The 23086-nt window shown below is 44.8% G+C and overlaps 1 protein-coding gene across 3 annotated transcripts in view; it reads left to right on the forward strand.

Annotated features, from left to right (window-relative positions):
* Window positions 1–23086, forward strand: part of PDE6A (phosphodiesterase 6A) — a gene marked incomplete at its 5' end in the record, with an annotated part of 57237 nt that overhangs the window by 14315 nt on the left and 19836 nt on the right. For 2 of the 3 annotated variants that reach the window (XM_082726285.1, XM_082726286.1), the window contains 10 exons: window positions 161–235; window positions 6480–6544; window positions 11034–11100; window positions 14043–14090; window positions 17202–17351; window positions 17903–18046; window positions 19891–19956; window positions 20162–20308; window positions 21204–21311; window positions 22647–22756. In XM_082726285.1, the coding sequence (XP_082582411.1) occupies window positions 161–235; window positions 6480–6544; window positions 11034–11100; window positions 14043–14090; window positions 17202–17351; window positions 17903–18046; window positions 19891–19956; window positions 20162–20308; window positions 21204–21311; window positions 22647–22756 (980 nt within the window). Of the gene's footprint in view, window positions 1–160; window positions 236–6479; window positions 6545–11033; window positions 11101–14042; window positions 14091–16973; window positions 17013–17201; window positions 17352–17902; window positions 18047–19890; window positions 19957–20161; window positions 20309–21203; window positions 21312–22646; window positions 22757–23086 lie in introns of those variants that run through there. The other variant, XM_082726287.1, reaches the window with a different exon arrangement.

The following is a 23086-nucleotide window of genomic DNA, read 5'->3' on the forward strand; positions in this document are numbered from 1 at the left end:
CCTGATGCAGGGCTCGATCCCAGGACCCTGAGATCATGACCTGAGCTGAAGGCAGCAGCTTAACCCACTGAGCCACCCAGGCACCCCGGATCTTCTTTTCTTAATCTCCTTTCTTTGACCTGTTTTCAAGACATGTAATTATTGTCTTTCTCATTCCTAGGAATTTTTTGATGTCTGGCCTGTGCTGATGGGGGAGGCTCCGCCATATTCTGGTCCCAGGACTCCAGATGGAAGGGTACGTCTTTGTCTGGCCTGTGTGATCTAATGTTTATTGAAATGCAAATATAAGGCACTGTAGACCTTGTTGACATTTCTTTTTCACTTAGTTACTTATCTTCTCTGGGTTGGGTCATTTCCCCCGAAGGGTCTGGTAATGTTCCTAATTGCCAAGCCTTGTAATTTTTAAGGAATTTTTAATGTTTTGCTAGAGTTTCATAATAACCTGGTGGGATTGACTAAGGAAGAATTAATATCCTCATCCCACAGATAAGGAAAGAGTCCCAAAAAGGTCAAAGCTATCTGCTCAAAGATTCACCCACCAAATGTTTAGAATTGCAGACAATTAGAGCTGGAAATAACCTTAATATCTAAATGAGATTGTATAAATTGATGGCTAAAAGGGCAATTCCAGCCAAGAGACAAACCAATTTGGCTGCATACATTTAAAATTGCTTCTTTTTACTTAAATTTTTTAAAATTTGTAGCTTATTATTAAAAAATCAAGATATTTCCTCTAAATATCTAGATTTTCAGTTTCTTTTTAAAAAGTGGAAGATCAATCCCACAGGGTAAATTTTTTTTTTCAAGATTTTATTTTTAAGGGGGCGCCTGGGTGGCTCAGTGGGTTAAAGCCTCTGCCTTCGGCTCCGGTCATGTCCCAGGGTTCTGGGATTGAGCCCCGCATCAGGCTCCCTGCTCACTGGGGAGCCTGCTTCCTCTTCTCTCTCTGCCTGCCTCTCTGCCTACTTGTGATCTCTCTCTCTCCCTGTCAAATAAGTAAATAAAATCTTAAAAAAAAAAAAAAGATTTTATTTTTAAGTAATCTGTACACCCAACACAAGGCTTAAACTTACAACTCCAAGATCAAGAGTTACATGGTCTGCCATCTGAGCCAGCCAGGCACTCCCACAGGATAAATTTGATGGGAGCAGAATGGCGTCAACCTCCTTAGAACCTGGTCTGAGCTCGCTAGTTTGCCAAAGTCCCCGCCATTCCCCTTGTGTTCCCCTGCCCCCCAGTCCCTGCTCTCATTTATGGTTCTATCAGATCTCTTCAGGCACTAGAATTTGTGAACTCTGCTTTCATAACATTGATTTATTTAATTGATTTTTTTATTTAGAAAAGATTTTATTCATTTATTTGAGAAAGAGAGAGAAAGAAAAAGCAAGAGTGGGGGGAGGGGCAGAGTGAGAAGCAGACTCCTTGCCCACTCAGCTGGCTCCATCCCAGGATCCTGAGATTGTGACCTGAACCCAAGGCAGACACTTAACCGACTGAGCCACCCAGGTGCCACCCAGGTGCTCCCCACTGCTCATCTTTTAAAAGATGAGACATCAACACCTTAGAGAATGGTATCTATGGGGAGGAAAAGATGAGGCAGGGTAAACAGATCTGTCACACAAACAGCCTAGGGAACCTGTAGACTGAATGGATGACCTTAGCTGAGGCCACATAGGACAAGAAAGCAGCAGAGTCATGCCCAAAGTCAAGTCCAGCAGCAGAGTCATGTCCCACAAGATCTTTTAGCCTGTCTGAAATTGTGTATCAGTTTCTGTCAGGACGACTCATTCCACCCAGCCAACCCTAACCCTACTCCAAATTAAAATGTGCTTGTGTGTGTGTGAGAGTGAGAGCACACAGGTGAATATGTGTGTATGACAGACTTCAGTTAGTCTTAATTCAAACTCTGAGAATTCAAAATTAACAACCTTGGCTATAAGCTTCATGAACACACCAGGAAAAGATTTCACTCTGAAAATCTATGTCATCTGCTGGCCTTTCTCCAAAGTAAATTTTTAATCTGCTGTTGTTCCACTTCACACCACTGTTCCAGCCCCACAATTCCATGATTTCATTTGGGAAGACTGAGTCTTCAAGCACTGCGTCACATTGGATTGCATCGCTCTTAGAAAGCAACTTGGGGACAACGTTTCTTTTCTTTTCTTTTTTAAAAAATATTTATTTATTTGACAGAAAGGGGGATCTCAAGTAGGCAGAGAGGCAGGCAAAGAGAGGGGGAAAGCAGGCGCCCTGCTGAGCAAGGAGCCCGATGTGGGGCTCAATCCCAGGACACTGAGATCATGACCCAAGCTGAAGGCAGAGGCTTAACCCACTGAGCCACCCAGGTGTCCTACAACTTTTCTTTTTAAGCATAACTTTTTGTGCTGGCCCAGGTGCTGTGCCACCATGAAGTTTTCTCTCCAATTCATGTAAGAGCTGGGTGTGTATCTTCTGGAAAGCGGAAGTGGAGGACCTGGGATAGAGGTCACTATGGCTTCCAGACACCACCAGCGTCAGTCAACTTCAACTTCTTAGGCTGCTTTTAAGAGTCAGCTCTCTGAGTGGAGCCCTGAGTTCAGAGATCATCTCCAACTCCAGGATGGCCAGAGAAATGCTAGGCTCTGAATTACCTGGCTCTTCAACCTCGAGCACCCCAAACTTCAAGATGGAGCTGAATGGAACATGTTCTTACTAAGCACCAGTCCAGGAAATGCTGTTCATCACCTGATCAGTTTGATGACTGATGATGAGGACACTTATGATGTCTAGGACACTTATGACTAGGACACTTATGGTGAAGACTTTCCTTCCCAGAAACCTTTCTACATCTCAGGTAGCAAGAGTAAAAAGCATTAAGCTGTGATGGAAAAGGCCAGAGAGCAAAGGACTTTGGCTTGCGTTGGTTGCTAACCTGTGGGGTGAACTCAGTCCAGTAATCCCTCGGGTCCTGGATTTTCTCATCTCTCTGTCACTGAACTCATCTCCAAGGCCAGTTCTAGGTCTAGGACACAGCTGGGGAGGAGACACACATAACTGGGGCCCAGACGCAGCAGGGCACGATTGGCCCAAAGTGGATCTTCCAGAAAGACTGGGCTTTGAAGGAACAAGACTCAGTTCAGATCCCCACTCCATCAGCCAGTTGTGTGGCCTTGGGCAATGTCTCTAAACCTCACCTTCCTCATCTGTAACGCCTGGATAATCAAGATGGCCTGGCCGGGCCATGGTAGCTACCGCCAAGCACAGGCTGACACGGCACAGGCAAACCGTCATCATGGCTACCGGGGTTCAATCTCATCATCAGGCAGCTCTTTAGCTGGACTGTGTTATTTACTCTTCTCAACGGGTTCATAAAGGAAGTATCCTCATGATTTCCATTTCACGGTTGAGGAGATTGAGGTTATGAGGGGTCAATTCATTCGCACAGATTTAAATGCAGGATGCTTTTCTTTCTGGTCAGTCATTACAATCTGGTTTTTTAGCATTCCCTCAGGCCTTCTAACAGCCTCACACTTTACCTGCCACATTCATGTGAGAAATAAGCTTTGGTCTGGACTTTGAGCAAATTAACCTCTGCAAATCGTGAGTCTAAAGATCGCCAACAGCAGCTACACCTCCTTTCATCCCCTTATGTAAAGAAAACGTTATACTTGTGTGTGCCTCCATGATTAAAAACTGACACAGGCTAATTGGGCTTCATGGAAAAAAAAAAAAAAAACCAGCGCTCGTTTCAAAACTGGCATATTTCCACTCAGGACCGTGGCTGTGTTTTTGGCTCTTTCAAAGCCCCTTGTGTTGTTGCCTTAGCTGCTCAGGTGGAAGGTAACAAAGGTGCTCATTTATGGCTCAGTTTTGACTTTCCAAAGCCTGGTTAATTCTTAACATGAATATGGCCTTGAAGGCAACTGGGCTGAGCTGCCGTGTGTGGAAAAAGCCCTATTTACCTCAAGTACAGTGATCTTTTTGTTGCTTTCTGTGAAAGCAAATTGACTTTCCTGTGGGCTTCAGAAAAAAAAATTCCATTTCTAACCTTTCTAAAGAAGTCTTGTACAGACCCTGGAGACAGAAGCCTGGGGGGCCCAGGGAGCCAGCAGCTTGTCTTAGGGAGCAGCCTAGACCCAAGGACAGATGGCCCAAAAGAAAGACCTGAAGAAGGTTGAGAAGGTCATAGAAGTGGCCTCCTTTCCCCCACAGGGGAACACTTAGCTCTACCCAGGTCTCAGCAGATGATGCCCCCACCTTTGCATTCAGGAATTGCCTACAGGATACAGCTTCACTTTAAACAATGTCCTTAGAGCAATTTGTTTACATTTATTGAAAAAGTGATACATGTGCACTTGAAAAGCTCACACTGTACAAAAGGATACACCACAGAAAGCCAGCCTCCCCTGAGGCAGCAGGTGCGAGCAGTCTAGATCCTTCCAGAAACATCTACAGATGCCCATATATTCCTAGAATTCTACCACCAGCATCACCCTCAATAAAAGGGGATGCTTCTGTTTTGTGCCTTACTTTCCCAGCTTGACTCCTCTTTGGCATCTTCCGCTATGAGCACGGATACAGCTACATTGTTCCGGAGACATGCAGAGTGTCCCCTGGATGCAGGCACTGGGCAGCCATTCTCCTGATGACAACATTATGTTGTCTTCAGACTTCAGAGATCCCCCGGCTGGGGCAAAGGATGCTTTTCTCCACATTTAGAAATGTGTCTCTAGGATTCATGACCACGCATGGAATTGCTGGGTCAAAGAAGATACCTGTTTTCATCTATGAGGGATATGGCTAACCATCCAACCACAATCTTAGAATTGTAGCTGGGAAGAACTTTGGGGGTTATCTAATTTAGGTTTTAAAATTTTCTGGTTGTCTTTAGACCCCTCCATGTCCACTGTGCTTGCCTGGGCCAGGGACTACCGAGGAAGGCAGAAGGACAGGAAAGGAAGTGAGAGAAAAGAAGGGGAGTCGCAGGATCTCCATGTGCCCAGCCCTGCCCCCATTTGGGCATCTCAAAAAAAAAACACACACACCACTGGTTTTTCCAGCTGGGGGAAACTTAGCCCCTAAGAGTGCACACAGTAAAAACAAGACTAGACCATGAGTCACAGTGGCTGCTAGTGAGAAGGAGCAGAGTCTCTTCTTTGGGAACCTGAAGAAAGCATGATCACCTGCAACCAAATGGATGTTCAGACACCTTTGCCTGGATCAGGAGTTTCTCTCTGTGGAGGCTGTGAGTCAGGAGTCCAAGATTTGCATCTCTAGAGCAGTATTTCCCAAAATACTGCACTCAAGGAACAGTTTTGTTGGTTGGTTGGTTTGAATTTCCAATCCACTTTGGGCCGAGCCTTTTCAAAATGCAATAACACTATGCAACTAGAAAAATTAAGAGTTTCAAAGACATACAAAATGTAAATCCCCTTCCCTTTTTTCATTAGTCTCAGCAGACCCAATGTAGCTCAAACTGCTATATACAATTTTCTAAACACTGATTTTCCATTCCTGTTTTTTTCTCATCATGGAATGGTACCAAATTGTTTGCTGATAGTCCCAGTCCAGGGTCCATGCCTCAGATAGCTCTGTTCTGGGTAAGAGTGGTGCAGAGAATAAAACACTGTCTTAGGTTAACATAAGATTAACCTTAAGTGGCATCACAGAAAGATCCCTGAAAGTAGGGGTCAAGGACTTTGCTTCTGATCCTGGCTCACTGTCTACTATAAATGAGTCCCTTCCTTCTTCTCTCTCTAGGTTTCATTTTTTCCCATCTGTAAAATGGTTTCTAACCTGCCCATCACAGCTGGGTGTTCAGAGGATCTAGTAAGGTGATCAAATTTTCCCCTGGAGAGCTAGGGGGATATCCAATATTCCACTGCCAATCACTACATGTTAGGAAGTCAGGTAACTGAACAGATCTGCTCTAGAGATGGGACTTTTCATTGTGCAAGGAGGTAGGAAGGATGGAAGAGGTGGAAAGTGAGTTGGAGGAATGAAGTAAGATTTGGAAGATAGGTCTGGAGGGGCTGATAAAGCAAAGAGCGCAACTGAGTGATTGGAGTCAAGGAGAAAAGGGGGCTGGGACCATGGAGCTGAGCCCTGCAGGGAGGGCTGAGTTGACCACAACTCTAAATGAGACAGGAGTTTCCTTTCCACCTCCTTCTCTCCCTGAACTCCAGAAAGCAGTCTTTCTCTCTTTCTCCTTGTACTCAACCCCCAGCTCCCCTTGAAACACTTCCTATCCTTCTTTCCAAGATCCCACCCCCTGCCTGGCCACCATCAGCTGGTTTGAAGGTTAAGCATGCTGAATCATGAGTCAGCTGAGGACAGTGAGCTCCAGAAGCAGCCAGATTATGCCCTTAGAGGGCCAGTCTGGTGTTTCTGGAAAACCACAGGGTACTCAGTAGAGAACAAGCCTTGTGTCATGGATACCCTCATGCTGAAGTTGTGTCTCTGGCTCTCAAGTTACAGGTTTCTTTATCTCTTTTGCCTAGGAAATCAACTTTTACAAGGTCATTGACTACATCCTACATGGCAAAGAAGACATCAAAGTAATCCCGTAAGTTTCTCCTCAAAACATATTGACTGGTAAGCATGTTACCAATGTCCACTGATACTCATTCCAAGATCAACACTAAGCAAACCCAAGAAGGCCACACACTTGGTCAGAGACATGGGGAGCAGTAAGGAGGCAACATGGAAGAGTGGAAAGACCACAGGGGCTGGGAAGAGAGGCTAGATGTTGAGTCAGTGGCTGCGAGTCCCAGTCCCAGGCCTCAGTTCCCCATCTACAGAATGAGACTGTGGGTTCTGATCAGGGCTTTCCAGTGGTTTCCTGTGAAGGCATATCTGGGGGTGAGGCAAAGGCAAGAAGCTGGCACAAGGAAAGCTCATTCTCTTCTTACCGGACCACGGAGGATATTGAAAGGAAAGAACCCCCAGAGCGCGAGGCTTCCACCTCCCTGTACGTGTTAAGGACTCAAAGGCCATTTTAAGAGTCCAACAGTCAAGAACCTACTTTAGTAGAAGCTTGTACATTTTTGTACTTTTTTGGGTCAGTAGATGACTGTCAGAAACCTAGTTGTCTTGTTATCTATTTGAATCCTCTCTGTGCTAAGAGGCACACTCACAGTTTCGTCTGGAAACTGGGTTTTTTAACTGAATTCCAGACACCTCCAGTCCAAAATCAGATTCTGGGATTTACCATGAGTCACCTGAATCTTTAAACAGTGGGTATGAGATGCCATAACGGGAGTTGATCTTGGTCATCACCAGACTCAATGATAATAATCCATTACACAGACAACCCAGTTCACAGGTTTATCTGTAACTAGTTGGGGATGAGAAGTTGCTTCAAGGTCCTGAGCTTCTGGGTTCTCTCTGTTCATTCCTTTTTGCATGAAAACTGATTCTTTTCTAAGCTTATCCCTCATTTCCTTCCTTCCTTCCTTCCTTCCTTCCTTCCTTCCTTCCTTCCTTCCTTCCTTCCTTCCTTTTTTGTTAGGCTGCATACCCGGCATGGAGCTCAACTCAGGACTTAAACTCATGACCCTGAGATCAAGACCTGAGCTGAGATCGAGTCAGACACTTAACCAATTGAGCCACTGAGGCACCCATGTTTTTTTTTTTAAAACCTTGTCAAATGCATAATCTTTAGCCATTCTAACTTCTTTTCTAGAGATATAAGTTTATTAAACTCCTTATCTGTGTTATGAGTTACTACAGGTCACAGTTTTCTGCAGTGTTTTACCACTGTTCATCAAGCATCACATCCTTCTAGCTTCTGATAATACTCACTTTGCTACCTTCCACACAGACCCAAAGAGACGTCACCTATTTTAGGTTCTTTGTTATGGCAATACCCTGTTCCTGATAGCAATTTTTCCATCAGCTAAAATAGGCGAGGCTGTATTATGGTACAAAACCTTAAGACCTACGTGGTATAAACAGTAAAAATTTATTTATCATCCCATTCCATGTAAACTGCTTGTTGGTGGGTGTGGCCAGAGGATCCTGTATGGGCTGTAGCCAGGCAGGGACCACAGCTGACAGAGCAGCCACCATTTCGAATCTTGCCAGAGGGAGGTGAGAACAGGACAAGTGGAACACGACAAAGCACGCACTGGCTCTTAAACATCCCTCCGGAGGTGGCGCTCTTCACTTCTCACATTTCATGGGCCAGAGTCAGTATATGGCCGCAACTAACCTCAAGGGGCCAGAGAATCCAACCCTCTCATTGTCCAGGAGTGAGAGCCAGAATATTCGAAACTGGTAAATGACTGTCAAAGTACATGCCATCTGAACGAGGAGGGGGGATACCTGAATGGTAAATAAATGCTTAGTCAGACCAAAAGAAGACAAAGTAAGCTTTAGAAAGAACATAGAGCAGGAGGAAAAAATAAAAAGTGGACATTAAGGTAATATCTAAACCAGAATATATTGATAATTACTTCAAATGTAAATCCACTAAATGTGCCAGTTAAATGGCAGAGATTGTCAGTCTGGAAAAGAAAGAAATCTATCACATTTCATTGATTCTAAAATGCATAGTTTTCTACATTTTGACACTTCTGGAATAGAATCAATGACTCTGTATGATCGCTGTCAGACAGATGGCAGTCATGATGTAGGTATTATGGCCTGTCTACGCATGACCTTGGTCATGAGCATTCATATTGTTAGGACTTCAGCTGAGTAATGTCCACTCTTGGTTGTACCCACATTGAATTTAATTGCCATATAAAGTAACTTAAAGGGGCGCCTGGGTGGCTCAGTGGTTAAGCCGCTGCCTTCGGCTCGGGTCATGATCTCAGGGTCCTGGGATCGAGCCCCGCATCGGGCTCTCTGCTCAGCAGGGAGCCTGCTTCCTCCTCTCTCTCTGCCTGCCTCTTTGCCTGCTTGTGATCTCTGTCAAATAAATAAATAAAAATCTTAAAAAAAAAATAAATGCTGAAATCCGGACTTTTAAAAAAAATAAAAAATAAAAAATAAAAAATAAAGTAACTTAAAGAGGGGTATCTGGTTGGAGCAGTCAGTTAAGCCTCCAGCTCTTGGTTTCAGCTCAGGTTGTGATCTCAGCATCATGAGCCCCACATGGGGCTCCTTGATCAGCTCAGAGTCTGCTTAAAACTTTCCCTCTTCCTTTACTGTGTTCTCCCTGCCCCTCCTCTCTGCACTCTCTCTCTCTTTCTCAGATAAATAATCTTTTTCTTTAAAGTAAAGATCATATACCATAATGCGGCATTGAAATAAAAAGCTGCTTTGAATGGCACAAAAAGATAGGAAAATTGTGGAATATAAAAATCTATTTCTATATTCTAAAAGAGCTCTTGCTATTAATAGAGTAATAATTACAACTTCAAAAAACATTGTGTTACAGATGAACTGGCAGCATTTTATCTTTATAGTTACATGTAGGAAATGATCTGTCAAGGAACAGTTGACTTTCTAGGTATGAAGAAATACTGTACCTCCTCTTCATAAGAGACCCATCTAAAAGATAAAAATACAGAGAGATTGACAGTAAAAGAATGAAAAATATGTATACCATGCAAATGATAATAGAAAAAAACTAATATAACTATATTAATATCAGATAAAATTAGACAATATGACAAAGAACACAAGTGGAGATACAGTCACTTCTTAATAATAAAGGGGTTAATTCACCTGGCTTTACAGGAAGATATTACAATTCTAAATTTGTATACACTTCATAACATGGCCTCAAAAAAAAAAAAAAGGCAAAAGCTGATGGCAATATAAGATATAGGCAGATCCATGTTTGCTAGTTGGTAGGAGGAGCAGACTAAAACAGAATATGGAATATTTGAATAACACAATTAAATTTAATCTAATACCTATAGAGAGACTATGGCACCCCATCCCCCAAACCAGAGGACACTCAGTCTTTTTAAGCATACATACAACACTTATAATAATTGGTGATATAATGGGCCACAGAGTAAACTTCATATATTTCAAAAGACTGAAATAATACTTGGAATGTCCCCTGATCACAATGTAAGTATCCTAGAAACCAATAACAAAATACTAATTAGAATAATCTTCATAGAAAACTAGGAAAGCTAGAAGGCCAAAGGCCCCATTGATGTAGTCCATTACAGACAAGGAGGAGAGGGTTCGAGAATGGATCTGGAGGGGCAGATAGGAGCGGTCTACCATCACAACATCTCAAGAAATTAACCACAAACTGGAAAAAAAAAAAAAAAACAAGCCCAAAGAAAAGAATAAACATAAGCCAAGAAATTAATAACATAGAAAAAGACAAATGAGGGGCGCCTGGGTGGCTCAGTGGGTTAAGGCCTCTGCCTTCGGCTCAGGTCATGATCCCAGCGTCCTGGGATCGAGCCCCACATCGGGCTCTCTGCTCAGCAGGGAGCCTGTTTCCTCCTCTCTCTCTGCTTACTTGTAATCTCTGTCTGTCAAATAAATAAATAAAAATCTTTAAAAAAAAAAAAAAAAGAAAAAGACAAATGAATGGTTCATGAAGATCTTAATGCATTTTTCCACATTTCTATCTTTTCTCACAAAAACCAAGTATAATCTTACAATAAATAAAAGATAATAATATCAAAAATTGTACTATTATTGTGAGGGGTGAATAAATATGTAAAGCCCCAGCTTAGTGCTCAGTACATTGTTGGAGTTCACCGTAGATGTCTTTCCTCTCTCTCTCTCTCTTTCTGTGGAATTAAGCTACCTCTCTCATGTAAGTATTAATGGAGGGAAAGGATTGTGTCTGCTTTGCTCAGCAATCAATAACAATGGCTGAATGAATGTTGTCCCTTCGCTTGGAAAATCAAACTCAGTGTGCCATCATAAAATGTATTCACCATGCTTTTTTTTCCTTTTCTAAATTTGAAACATTAAGATGCTTACAGAAAATTTGGAGCTCCTTCAGGCATAGTGTTAAGAAGTAGGAGTTGAGAGCCAAGAGAGAGTACAGGGGGGCAAAGACCTAGATTCAAGGTTTTAGTCCAGCTGTCCTTATATGAAAAGTTACCAGTTGTCTTTGGCCTTTACAGGAATCCACCTCCTGATCATTGGGCTTTAGTAAGTGGTCTGCCCACTTATGTTGCCCAGAATGGCCTGGTAAGTAATACAACTTGGAAGGGGGAGAGTCTTGGACCAGTTGGAAGAGTGAAAGGATTTCAGATAGAGAGAGCGGGAAACACTAAAGGAAGTGTGGGTCTCTAAAAGCCTGATTCTCTCATTTCTCAACTCACTTGACACTTGTCCAAGGACATGGACAGAGAATTGACATTTGAGGAAATATGAAATACACAGAGAAATAATCCTTAGATGGGAAGTTGCTCAGTCTTACTGACAACTTGTCTTACTGATAAGATACTTGTTCATATGTCAGGGGCAAAAGCATGGCAGACTGGTCTTTGAGGCTCACCACAGACCAAGTCCCAGCCTCTCATTCCAAAGACTTAGTTGCCACTCCCTACCCCTCATCCCTGCCATGTTCCCAGCTGTACCATGTACAGCAGAGCTCAAATCTCCCTCTCCCACCATGCCCCACCCACTCAAGGTCAAAAATGGAGTAAGCATCCCCTGCCCTAGAGAGAAGGGTCTTGTCTGTTAGCTGCACATCAACCCCACATTTGGGCCTGGTCACCCCTTTATCCTTCTCCAGGCACACACTACTCAATGTTGCTCACATAGAAAGAAGTTTATATAGTGAAGATTTTGTAGGTACCAGGTACTGTAACTGGCTCTGCGAATAGAAAGACAGATGCAGATACACTTTCTATTCTGAAGCTCGTAACCAAATGGGGAGATATTTTAAACAGAGTCTTATACTCCAATGTGGTAAGGGCACAAGAGAGATATACATGGCATATTCTTGGAACACAGAGTAGGAGGCATCTAAGTCAGGCTTTTCTTCCGAGAGTGTTGGTCTTAGTTGAGTATTAAATAAATAGGTATTAGGCTGGTGGGAGCAGGAAAGGGGATTCCTGGTGGAGGCAACAACTTGAGCAAACGTAGGCCTGGAGGTTTGAACGGCATGGTGCGTGCAGTCCAGTGTTGCTGGAATATTAGGTTTGAGACAGGAAGAGGTCAAGAGATGAGGCTTGAGGGGAAGGGGAGCACCAGATAACAATGGCCTTGGATCCCAGGCCCCAGGGGTGGGACTTTAATCTGTAGGCAAAGAGTTTTAAAACAGGAGATTGGCAGAGTCAGTCAGTTTTCTTTTAAAAAAACTAACTCTGAGAGATCTGAAGGGATTAAGGGGCAGAGCAAAAAGTACATCCTTACAAGCATCTCAACAAAGGGACAGGCAGTGGAGAGTACTATCATTATGGCAAACAGCCATTGAGTGCCTACAAACCACACGGTAAATATACTTGCTCACGTGATACTCACACAAGTCCGACAGAGATGAGATGAAGAGAGGGAGATCAGGGATCAGATCTAACCCCAGGAGGGTAAAAGAGACAGAACTTTGCGATTGTGAGCAGAGAGTGGGGAGAAAGAAGAATCAGAGCCCACTTTGGGCTTCTGGCTTGGATGAATAGAGCTGACACCGGCTTTGGCTGCAAGATGAGGAGGTCAGTTTCAGACAAGGTGACCCTAAGACATTTTTCGACAGCAAAGTTCCAGTAGGCAGATGAAGAGATGACTCTGGAGGTGTGAAGAGAGAGGAGGGACGGAGATGGGGATTTGGAAGACATCGGGACTAGAGGGTGCTTGAAACTCTGTGTGAATCAAGTCACTAGGGAGAGTGAGAGATACCTGGGGTGGGATATTGTTAGATGCCAACGTTTAAAGATTGGGTAAAGAAAGGAGTATGTGAGAGAAGAATAGAAGGAGGGCTCAGAGGTATCTAGATAAGAACTGAAAACCCTATTGAGTTTGGCAATCAGATCATTGGCAATTAGATCAATTAGATCCCAAACGGAGAACAGATTTGGTGGTGAGGTGAGGTGGAGACCAGCATGTGGTCTGCCGAGGTGTGGCTGGGTAATGAGGAGGTAGAAAATCGCAAAAGAGAAGCAGAGGAGAAAGCCTGGATGGTTGCTAGTGGGACCATGTTTGGGTCCAGAGATGACTTGATTTTCCAGGATGGTAGAGACTCAAGCAAGCTCATGGCTAAGGTCAAAGAGCCCTGAGAGATGTTGCAGATATCAAAAGGGAACAATGGCAACTGATGGAACTGGTCCAAAGAGAGGCCAGAGGGATGGTGCAGTAGGTGAACAGTTCTGGAACAGGAGCAAAGACAGCTCACCACCTGAGACTACAGGATGGTCAGGGCCAATGGGACAGTCAGGGTTACTGCAAACCCATAGGGTGCCTTTTTGAGAACTAGAAAAAAGTACCCCTCTCATGGACCAAAAGAGAAAGACTGGGATCCTGGTTCTGCAAGTCAAGAACAGGCTGTATTTCAGCTCCCCATCAGCCCTTCAGTGAGATGTTTTTTGTGCAGTATACACACTATGCAATTGTACACAGTTGTGCAGGGCCCTGGAGTGATCAGTTAAGTCCTATATGTATGATAGGGCATACTGGTTCTGTTTTTAGGAGAGGAATCTTGCAATATAAAACCAGAGCTATAATACCTTTTATTTCTCATTCTATTTTGGAGTTTATACCCCAAGAAAAAACTCCTTCCTTAAAAAACAAGCAATACCAAACCTAAATGTAATTGATTTAAAGATGCTTAGAGTAGTGGCATTATTTATACTAATAATGATGAAAATTGGATACAACCCAAATAGTCAACAAAAGACACAACAAAATGAGATACAATATAGCAATTAAAAATGACAAATTGTAGCCTTGATTTTTTCAAAGCTTAGAAATGACTAAGGAGTGAAGTAAATGGCAAGAAATAATGTTTATAAGGTAGCTTTTCTGTCCAGTAGACTCAGGTAATCATTGAAAACCATCTTGAGCATGTCTACCTGAGAAAAAGAATGTGAACGCCTTGGGCAAGGACGTAGTGTTTCTGAAGATAGCACGCAGGGCTCACTGGGTATGCTGTCAAGTCTAATCACAGCTTCAGTATTCCTCTTCACGGCTTTCAGATTTGCAACATCATGAATGCCCCTGCAGAGGACTTCTTTGCATTCCAGGTAAGTCATTACTTGTTTGGTTTCAGTCACCTGATATTTTTTCCCCCCCAGAGAGGGTTCAAACACATTAAAGTCCATCTGTTTGTTGGGAAGCAGTCTCAACAAAGTGAAAACATGGATGGAAAAAAGTCATATGCCCATGGAAGTGGGGAGGGAGTTACTTTGGTAAATTCCAAGGTCCCATTTGGTTTTAATGTTCACATGTTTTGCTTTCTGGCCTCTGGACTTTTGCTTATGTTGTTGCCCTATCCCTGAACCATCTGGTCCTGCCCAAATACTCCCTGCTCTTTAGTACAAGCTCAAATTTTATGAAACATTTATGAAGTCTTAGTCTGTTTCCTCTGGCTAATATCATTTCTCTCTCCTTGGGATTTTCATGGTATATTTTTTACCACTCCATATGATTTTTGTCCATCTTTTTTATAAATGTTTATGGAGGGCATCCTCTGTGCCAGCAACTGACACAGTCTACACTGGCTGCAATGGTGGACCAGACAGACGTGGTCTCTATCTCAGGGGGCTCATGACTGTATGGGGAGAAAGGCCATGGAGTGCTGGTCAGAGAAGGACAGAGGGATAGAGGAAGGAATCTTTCCAGGGACCTGAGTTAATCTAGAAGGAATCAAAGAATGTGTCCCTGAGAAATTATATTTAGGCAGGAAAAAAGGGGAGAAGACTACAGGAAGGAGAGAGCTTGTTGGAAGGACCCAGAGTAGACCAATGAATGAGTGAAAGACAGTGTGGAGAGTGGCAGAAGCAGATTCTAGAGAAGTAGACCAAAGTCAGACGATGCCTGGAGAGGACAGATGACACATGGCCTAGAGGACCCTGCCGGGGAATTAGTTCCCCGTACTATAGTCCCCTTACTTTATCTCTTATTACCCTTCTTTGCTTCCAGATTAATTCCTCGGTAAAGGAAAATATAGGTCAACGGTTGGACCTTATCTTTCTTAACATTTCTAGCTGTAGGTGCCCAATCAATATTTGTTGAGTGTAGCACACCAGATGGAAGCTAAACAAGGCATTAACAATCAGGAAATAATTAAGAAGAAAATAAAAATGAATCTTAAAAAATTAGTGAATTATTTTTTTTTAGTCCTTGAAGAACCTCATGAAAGAATGTAGCGAGAATATCCTTCCGAAGTTAGAGTTGTATGGCTTGTGTTGGGATTTTGCTCGTTTCCACGTGAGGAGCCCAAATTGTTGCTGAGAGTTGCTAACCTGATAAAAACCGCACTGAACTTGATCTCTACCCAATTAGTTCACATTAAAGCATCAAATCTGATCTTGTTTTTAGATTCTAGGCTTCTTCCTCTAACTCATCCTCTACAAAATGGCCTGAGTAATTTTTTGAAACTCAGGCTATGTACAGTAACTTCTCTGCTTAAAAACCTTGAATTCTTTCTCGTTTGGTTTTCAATAAAACCTGTTTCCTTATCATGGCCTTTAGAAGGAAGGGGCTCTCTGAAAGTTAGGTGGAGACTTGGGAAAAGGCAGACCTGGAACTCATGTTTCCTGACCAATATCCCCTTGTTCTTGGGCTGTAATCTACATCCTCCTGGAGTCACTTTCCCATCAGATACTGGCTTCCAGTGTTCATGAAATGATCACCATTATTATCATCATCATCGTCAACATCATCGTCATCATCATCATTATCATCTTACCACATTAAGACTCTTAGAACTGGGGCTCCTGGGTGGCTCAGTGGGTTAAAGCCTCTGCCTTCGGCTCAAGTTATGCTTTCAGGGTCCTGGGATCAAGCCGCACATTGGGCTCCTTCCTCACTGGGGAGCCTGCTTCCCTTCCTCTCTCTCTGCCTGCCTCTCTGCCTACTTATGATCTCTGTCAAATAAATAAATAAAATCTTAAAAAAGAAAAAAAAGAATCTTAAACTTTCAAGTTGGAAGACTCCAAGTACAGGAAGCCTTCCTTGATTTCCTTCCCTCCTCTGGCTCCCCAGAACCATAAGAAACTCCAGTTACTTGCTTACCTGCCAGATTATGAACAACCTGAGGATAACCTTTGTACCTCCTTTGCCTCGGTTTTTTCAGTTTCTAGTTCGGTTCCTTGTACATTGTAAAATGTTTAATATTTACCACTTCATGAGAAGAGAGTCTAGAAATTACCTAGTCTAGTCATTCCCATGTTATAAATGATAAAATGAGAGCTCAGACAGATGGCAAATGGCTCACAAAGGGCCACCTTACAACTGACCAAGAGATTTCACTGCCCTTGTCTCATTCACTCCATGAGGCACAGCTTCTTGCTACCACCCCCATCTGGGCTGAGACAGCTGAGGCCCACTGACAGGTCAAAAGTATCACAGGAAGTCACACCAAGAGTCAAGAGACAGGGCGCCTGGCTGGCTCAGTTGGTTAGACATCTGCCTTCAGCTCAGATCATGATCCCAGCGTTCTGGGATCAGGCTCCCTGCTCGGTGGGGACCCTGCTTCTCCCTCTCCCTCTGACTGCCACTCCCCTTGCTTGTGTTCTCTCTTTCTCTGCCAAATAAATAAATAAAATCTTTTTAAAAAGTCAAGAGACAAACAAACAAGATGTTTAATGGTGGCTCTATTAAGCATATCCCGGCACCTGGTGGCTTGTGAGAGACACAGTAAATGGGAGACAGTGACCCATCAGAGCACAGTGAAACTTTCCAGGTTACCTTTAGCTCGTGCCAGCTCAGGCAGGTGAAAAACAAGGCACAGAGCTGGTCCTCAAGCCAAAGGTTTTGTTGACATGGCTACAATCTGGTTTGATAAGCTTGCTTACCACCTACCCACAGACTCCCTAGCTGTTTTGCAGTTTTCATATTGTAAATATTATCTGGAAAGCACAGGTGCTTTCTAAATAGACATAAATAGCGGGCAGGGCAGAAAGTCTGAAAGTTTTGACGCACAGAGGCCCGTGAACTATCGGGTATATAAACTCATCAGGACCCCTCTGCACCCCATCTGTTGCTGCCTGTGGTGTGGGTAACAAGCCGACGGTTGTTGTTCCCGAGTCCTTTTCTGACTGCTATTTCTAGGGCCAGTTCTATCCCAACTTCCAAATGAAAGGGCCTCTGAACAATAACCAATTTGTAACCTTCTCTGGCTTCTCTTATAGAAAGAGCCTCTGGATGAGTCCGGATGGATGATTAAGAATGTCCTGTCTATGCCAATTGTGAACAAGAAGGAAGAAATCGTGGGGGTGGCCACGTTTTACAATCGCAAAGATGGAAAGCCCTTTGATGAGATGGATGAGACTCTCATGGAGGTGTGGCTCAGGAGGAGGCCTTCATGGCTGGGTTGCAGGGAGGGCTTGTTGCAGCAAAAGGGGTGAGGGGGGTTCACCTGGGGTGGGGTGGGGAGCTCACCTTGTCGGCACGCCCCCGACTCAGCCTCAATGTCTGCTCTCTTGGCTCGCACTTTTGCACTGCCATGTACTGTCAGAGAAATTCACATTCCCTTTAAAACAAATTTTGATCAATTAGCTTTACCTTTTAGCATTTTTAGGATCATGTGAAAAATGAGCAGAATGTGCAGAGTTCCCGTAGGCCTCCTGTGCCCACGTGGGTACACACACTTGGGTGATGTTATCACCCATAAGAATGTTGCTTTGCATGTTGTGCTTTATTTTAAAGTGGATTCCCACCCAGTGTTCAATCTTCATCCTCAAACACCTCTTCCAAGGAGAGCAGCAACCAACCCCCTGAGCGAACCCACCTTACAGCTGAGGAAACAGAACCCTAGAGTCTTGCCCTAAGTCACAGAGGCAGGATCAAACCAGGATGTTCTGCCTCTGATTCTTGTTTTCTTTCCCTTCAGTCTTTGGCTCAATTTCTGGGCTGGTCTGTCTTAAACCCTGACACCTATGAGTCAATGAACAAACTGGAAAACAGGAAGGATATTTTCCAGGACATGGTCAAATATCACGTGAAGTGTGACAATGAAGAAATCCAGAAAATCCTGGTGGGTGAAGTTCTTTTACATTTCTGCTCTAGCAGAAGCGGCACCCCAAGGAATGTGACCAGGGCAATAGTCAAGCTCCATGAAGGCAGAGGTGGGTGGGCTGGCCTTGCACGGGGATGCTCCGGGCCCCTCACAGTCAGCGGATGGATGGATGGATCCACCAGTACCAATGAGTCATATGAATCCCATATGGCTGATCCGTGTGACTCGGCGACAGCTGTCCCTTGCACATGCCACCTCAGTCGTGGGGCCAGATGTTGGCTTAATAGCTCTGGAAACTCTGTATTTCACTGTGCCGAGGGTTGACTTGGTAGTAGAGAGGGAGTCACCCAACCACAGCCTTGACACTGAGAGAACACTCTCTCTGACAGCCCATGAACACTGCCAGCTTCTCAGAGACTCCCTCCATGGGGTCAGCTCACTTAGAAAGGAGTTGGATCACCGAGGAGTTTTGTGAGCAAAGAAGTAGGACAGAAGGAGTTAGAGGTTAGTAGTGAGTCCTCACATAGTTTCATCACTTTACAGTTTATAAGGCAATTTCAAACTTAGGGTATTTTTTGATGCTTACAACAACAAACGCACTAAGGTGGGAAGGGTAAGGGCTTCTATCCCTGTTATAGATACGAAGAAACTGAGGTCCAACAGGGGGAAGTAACTGGCCCCCCAATCACCTGGCTTATTAAATAGGTCTCACTTAACCTTTATCAGGAGAATGAGGATATTCTCTACTACTCTTATGAAAGAGCTGCCTCCTGGGGTAGTGAGCACCCTGTCAAGAGAGGTATCCAAGTAGAGGCTGGATGATCATTTATCAGCGATGCTATAGAGAAGAGTCCTACCTACCTGGATGAGATACTTTGAAGGATATGTGGCAATTAGTGACTCATTATTCCTTGGATTTGGTTCTCAAAGAGATCATGATGTTCGAAGTCAATTGAGTTAGCCAAAATGGCATTGGATAAGATACCCAGCTGAGCTCCCAAGACCTTTCTTATAGACCTCACAAGTTGAAACAATACAGGCCAATATTTTCAGAAGTGACTTCTTAAGCTGGGAAGATATCACAACAAATTCGATCGTTTCATCTCAATCACTAATAAAGTCAGAGGAGAAATCATCTAGTTTGGATAAATTAACTCACTGTTTGCTTGTCTCAGTCCGTGATTTTGGCCAAATGATGGATATATGGGGCCCCTGGAAGCAGAGCCTCAGTGAACCAGTGAGAAGTGAGAAGGCTATGCTCTGGGTCAAGAAATCAGAAGCAAGTAACTGAGTCCAGGTCCCCCTCCTCTGGCATGTGCCCAGCGCCATAGGCCTAGAGAAGGAAGAAACTTGCCCCAATCACATAGTAAGTGAGAGGAAGAGCCAGGACCATGAGCAAGACCTTCTGACTCCCCAGTCCATAATAATAATAATAAGAATGTCAGCAACAACGTTATTCAACTCTAGTGTTTACTATGTGCCAAGCACTGCCCTGGGGACTTAGCATGCATTAGTCCATCTAGCTGTATACAAGTTTTTTCAAAATGACTTGGCATAAGTCTAGTCTTAAGTACTTTCATTATTTCCATTTTACAGGTGAGGAAATGGAGGACTGAAGGTATTAAGTAGCTCTGCTAGTAAGTGGCAGAGCTCAAACTTGCAGGCAGGTCCCCACTGCCCGACGCCCAGGAGTTTGAACTGGCCTATCACTGGATGGTGAAGGGCAGCCTCTCTGAGTTGGTGGCTCCCGCTGCAAGCACTTTGGAGGAAAGCGGAGAATGGAAATGGAAAAGTTGAGGCATATTTAGATCTCAGATATACTAACTGATTTTGTTTCTCTCTGCTATTTTGGGCGCTGGCAGAAAACCAGAGAGGTGTATGGGAAGGAGCCGTGGGAATGCGAGGAAGAGGAACTCGCTGAGATCCTGGTGAGCGGGGCAGAACACACGCAAGGCGCACCTTGAGCATGCGCTGGGCAGGGTGGGGGGTCCGGGGTGGGGGGAGCTGCCTCTGCCAAGCATGCCCCTTGTCACCCTGCTCTGATCCTGGGATGGGGACAGGGCTGGGGGCTGCCGGGGGGAGACCCATGCACGCTTCATGTGCTCCAACCCCAGGACTCCCCTCCTTACACAGCAAGGAGAGCTGCCAGATGCAGAGAAATACGAAATCAATAAATTCCACTTCAGCGACTTGCCCCTCACGGAACTGGAGCTGGTGAAATGTGGGATACAGATGTACTATGAGCTCAAAGTGGTGGATAAATTTCACATTCCTCAGGAGGTAAGGGCAAAAGGAACCCCTTCCATTTCCTTTTTTCTTTTTGCTTGCTTCCTTTTTTTTTTTTTTCTTTTCCCCCAGCTCCATCTGTAAACAGTGCACCCTCAGCTCCGGGGATATAAAGCATTAGTCACACTGCGCAGGTGACTCATTTATCAGAAAAGAGATACACAGTTCCTCTGAACTGTGCTGTTCCCGGCTCACTTGCTTCTCAAGGTGGCTTGTGAGGCGCTGAGTTCCGAAGGCATCAATGGGAACCAATAGTGAAACGAGTGTGAGAGATGTGGGTGACCTCATTTTAAACAGGTCTTTCCCCCTGCAGGATTCCTTATAGTGTGCTTTGAATCTAGGGGCCTGGAGATGGACGGGCAAGGAGGTGCTGGGGTGGGGGTGGGGGCTAAGCTCAGAATTTCCCAGACTTGTTTGATTAAAATAACCATTCTCAAAGTGCTGCCTCAGACCACATCAGCACCATGTGTCAATGTATCAGAAGCACTAATTCTCTCTTGTGCACACACACACTGAGACATACACACACGTGCAATTCTCCCAGCTCTAATCAATCAGGAAGTGTGCGTTTGGACGAGCCCTCTGAGTGATTCTGATGGGCACTCACGTTGGAGAACCACCAAGTTAAAGACCCCTTTTTTTTTCCTCCCTGGGAGCACTCTGGGGCAGAGTTTGGGAAACACTGATGAAGCCCCATTTAGTGGAGTAAGTGGGGGGCGCCCGTGCACCTGGTTTCCTAACAACGTCCATTTTGCTAGTATTCAGCCATTTGCAAAGTACTCTCCCCACATTGCTGGCTGGCTGGGGCCTGTGGAGGGGATGGGGAGGGCCTCCCTTAGGACGCAGGGCCCCAGGCCTCACCCCCCGACCCCCGTGCCCGTGTTTGCAGGCCCTGGTGCGGTTCATGTACTCGCTGAGCAAGGGCTACCGCAAAATCACCTACCACAACTGGCGGCACGGCTTCAACGTGGGGCAGACCATGTTCTCCTTGCTGGTGGTATGGCGGGAGTAGGGGGTGGGCAGTAGGGGGTGGGCGCAGCTGGGGCCGCGGCCGCGTGGAAGGGGAGGGACTGCGGGGGTTCTCAGGCCATGCCAGAAGACCTCTCCACCTCCACCCCGAAGCAGCTGCTTTGCTGTCTTCAGTGCTTAAAAAAAAAAAAAAAGACACAAGAGGAATGCACGTTTAGCATTTGTGAAGTCCGAGGAGAGAATTGTGTAAAATAAAAAGTGAAGGAAAGCTGCAGGCTCCCCCCAAGCCCAGTGTGGTTACTTAGAAATAACCACTGCATGACTCCTTCCAAATCCTCTTCTAGAAGCTTCGAAACATATTTTTACACAGACACAATGTGTTTTGTTTACAACCAAATGAATAATAATACCATAAAACATGCTTTCTTCATTTGAGAAGCTGTATCAATCACATTCTCCGTATGTTTAATTTTTCATTGTGGTTAAATATACAACACAGAAGACCTGCCATTTTAATGGTTTTTAGGTGTCGGGTTTTTTTTTTTTTTTTTAAGATCTTATTTATTTATTTGACTGATGGAGATCACAAGTAGGCAGAGAAGCAGGCAGAGATAGAGGAGGAAGCAGGCCCCCTCCTGAGCAGAAAGCCCGAAGTGGGGCTCAATCCCAGGACCCTGGGATCATGACCTGAGCCGAAGGCAAAAGCTTTAACCCACTGAGCCACCCAGGCGCCCCAAGTGTCAGGGGTTTTAAGACATTCACCGTGTTGTGCGACCCTCACTACTATCTGCCCCTAGAACTTTTTTATCTTTCCAAATAGAAACTCTGTCTCCATTAAACAATTCCCCGTTCCCCTCTCTCCAGCCCTGGTGACCACTTTTCCCTTTCTATCTCCATGAACTTGACTACCCTAAGTATTTGAAGGAAGCTCAGGGGAAGATTCTTCTGGGCTGTGCTCAAACCAGTGTAGGGTTTGCTTTGCCAGTCTGGGCATGTTCAAAAACCCTCCAGATCCTAACTAAAACCTCCAGATCCTGACTGCTACAACTTTTTAACCATCACCTAGTCCAGTGCCCTCTACCTCCAGTGTGCAGATTGGGATACTGAGGGAGACTGGACCAGTTAAGATCGCTCAGGACTAGGGTGACCAACCATCCCTGTCTGCCTGGGACTGTTCCAGTTCTAGTACAGAAAGTCGCAGATTCTTGAAAGTGCCCCAGTCCCAGGTCAACATCTGGTCACACTATTATGCCCGGGATAGAGCCAAGGTCAGAACTGGGTTTCCAGGCCCTCCCCCTCACACCTGCTCTGCTTCTAACCCCTGCAAGAAAGGAGTGAGTGGCACCTCTGATTGCTCTTCCAGACCGGAAAGCTGAAGCGCTACTTCACGGACCTAGAGGCCTTGGCCATGGTCACTGCTGCCTTCTGTCATGACATTGACCACAGAGGCACTAACAACCTCTACCAGATGAAGTGAGTCGGCCTTTCCTGTCCCTCTTCTCTGCCTCCCGCTCCCAGGATTCATTACCCAGATCTGAAAGGCTCTCGGGCAGATTCACCAGCCAAGGGAAAGTCCCACTGTCCACAGCTTCCTACTTCCTCCTGCCCTGTGGGTCTGAGTAAACGCCAGTGACAGACAGAATAATGACCCCCAAGCCATGTCACCACGCCTGGAGCCTGGGAATGTGTTGCCTGATAATCAAAATGGACTTTGCAGATGTGATTAGAGATCTTGAAATATAGGGATTATTCTGGGTTATCCAAGTGGGCCCCACATAGTTAGAAGGGTCCTTCTAAGAGGGA

The sequence above is a fragment of the Mustela nivalis genome (genome assembly GCF_964662115.1).
Source record: "Mustela nivalis genome assembly, chromosome: 3".
NCBI classification, from domain to species: domain Eukaryota; kingdom Metazoa; phylum Chordata; class Mammalia; order Carnivora; family Mustelidae; genus Mustela; species Mustela nivalis.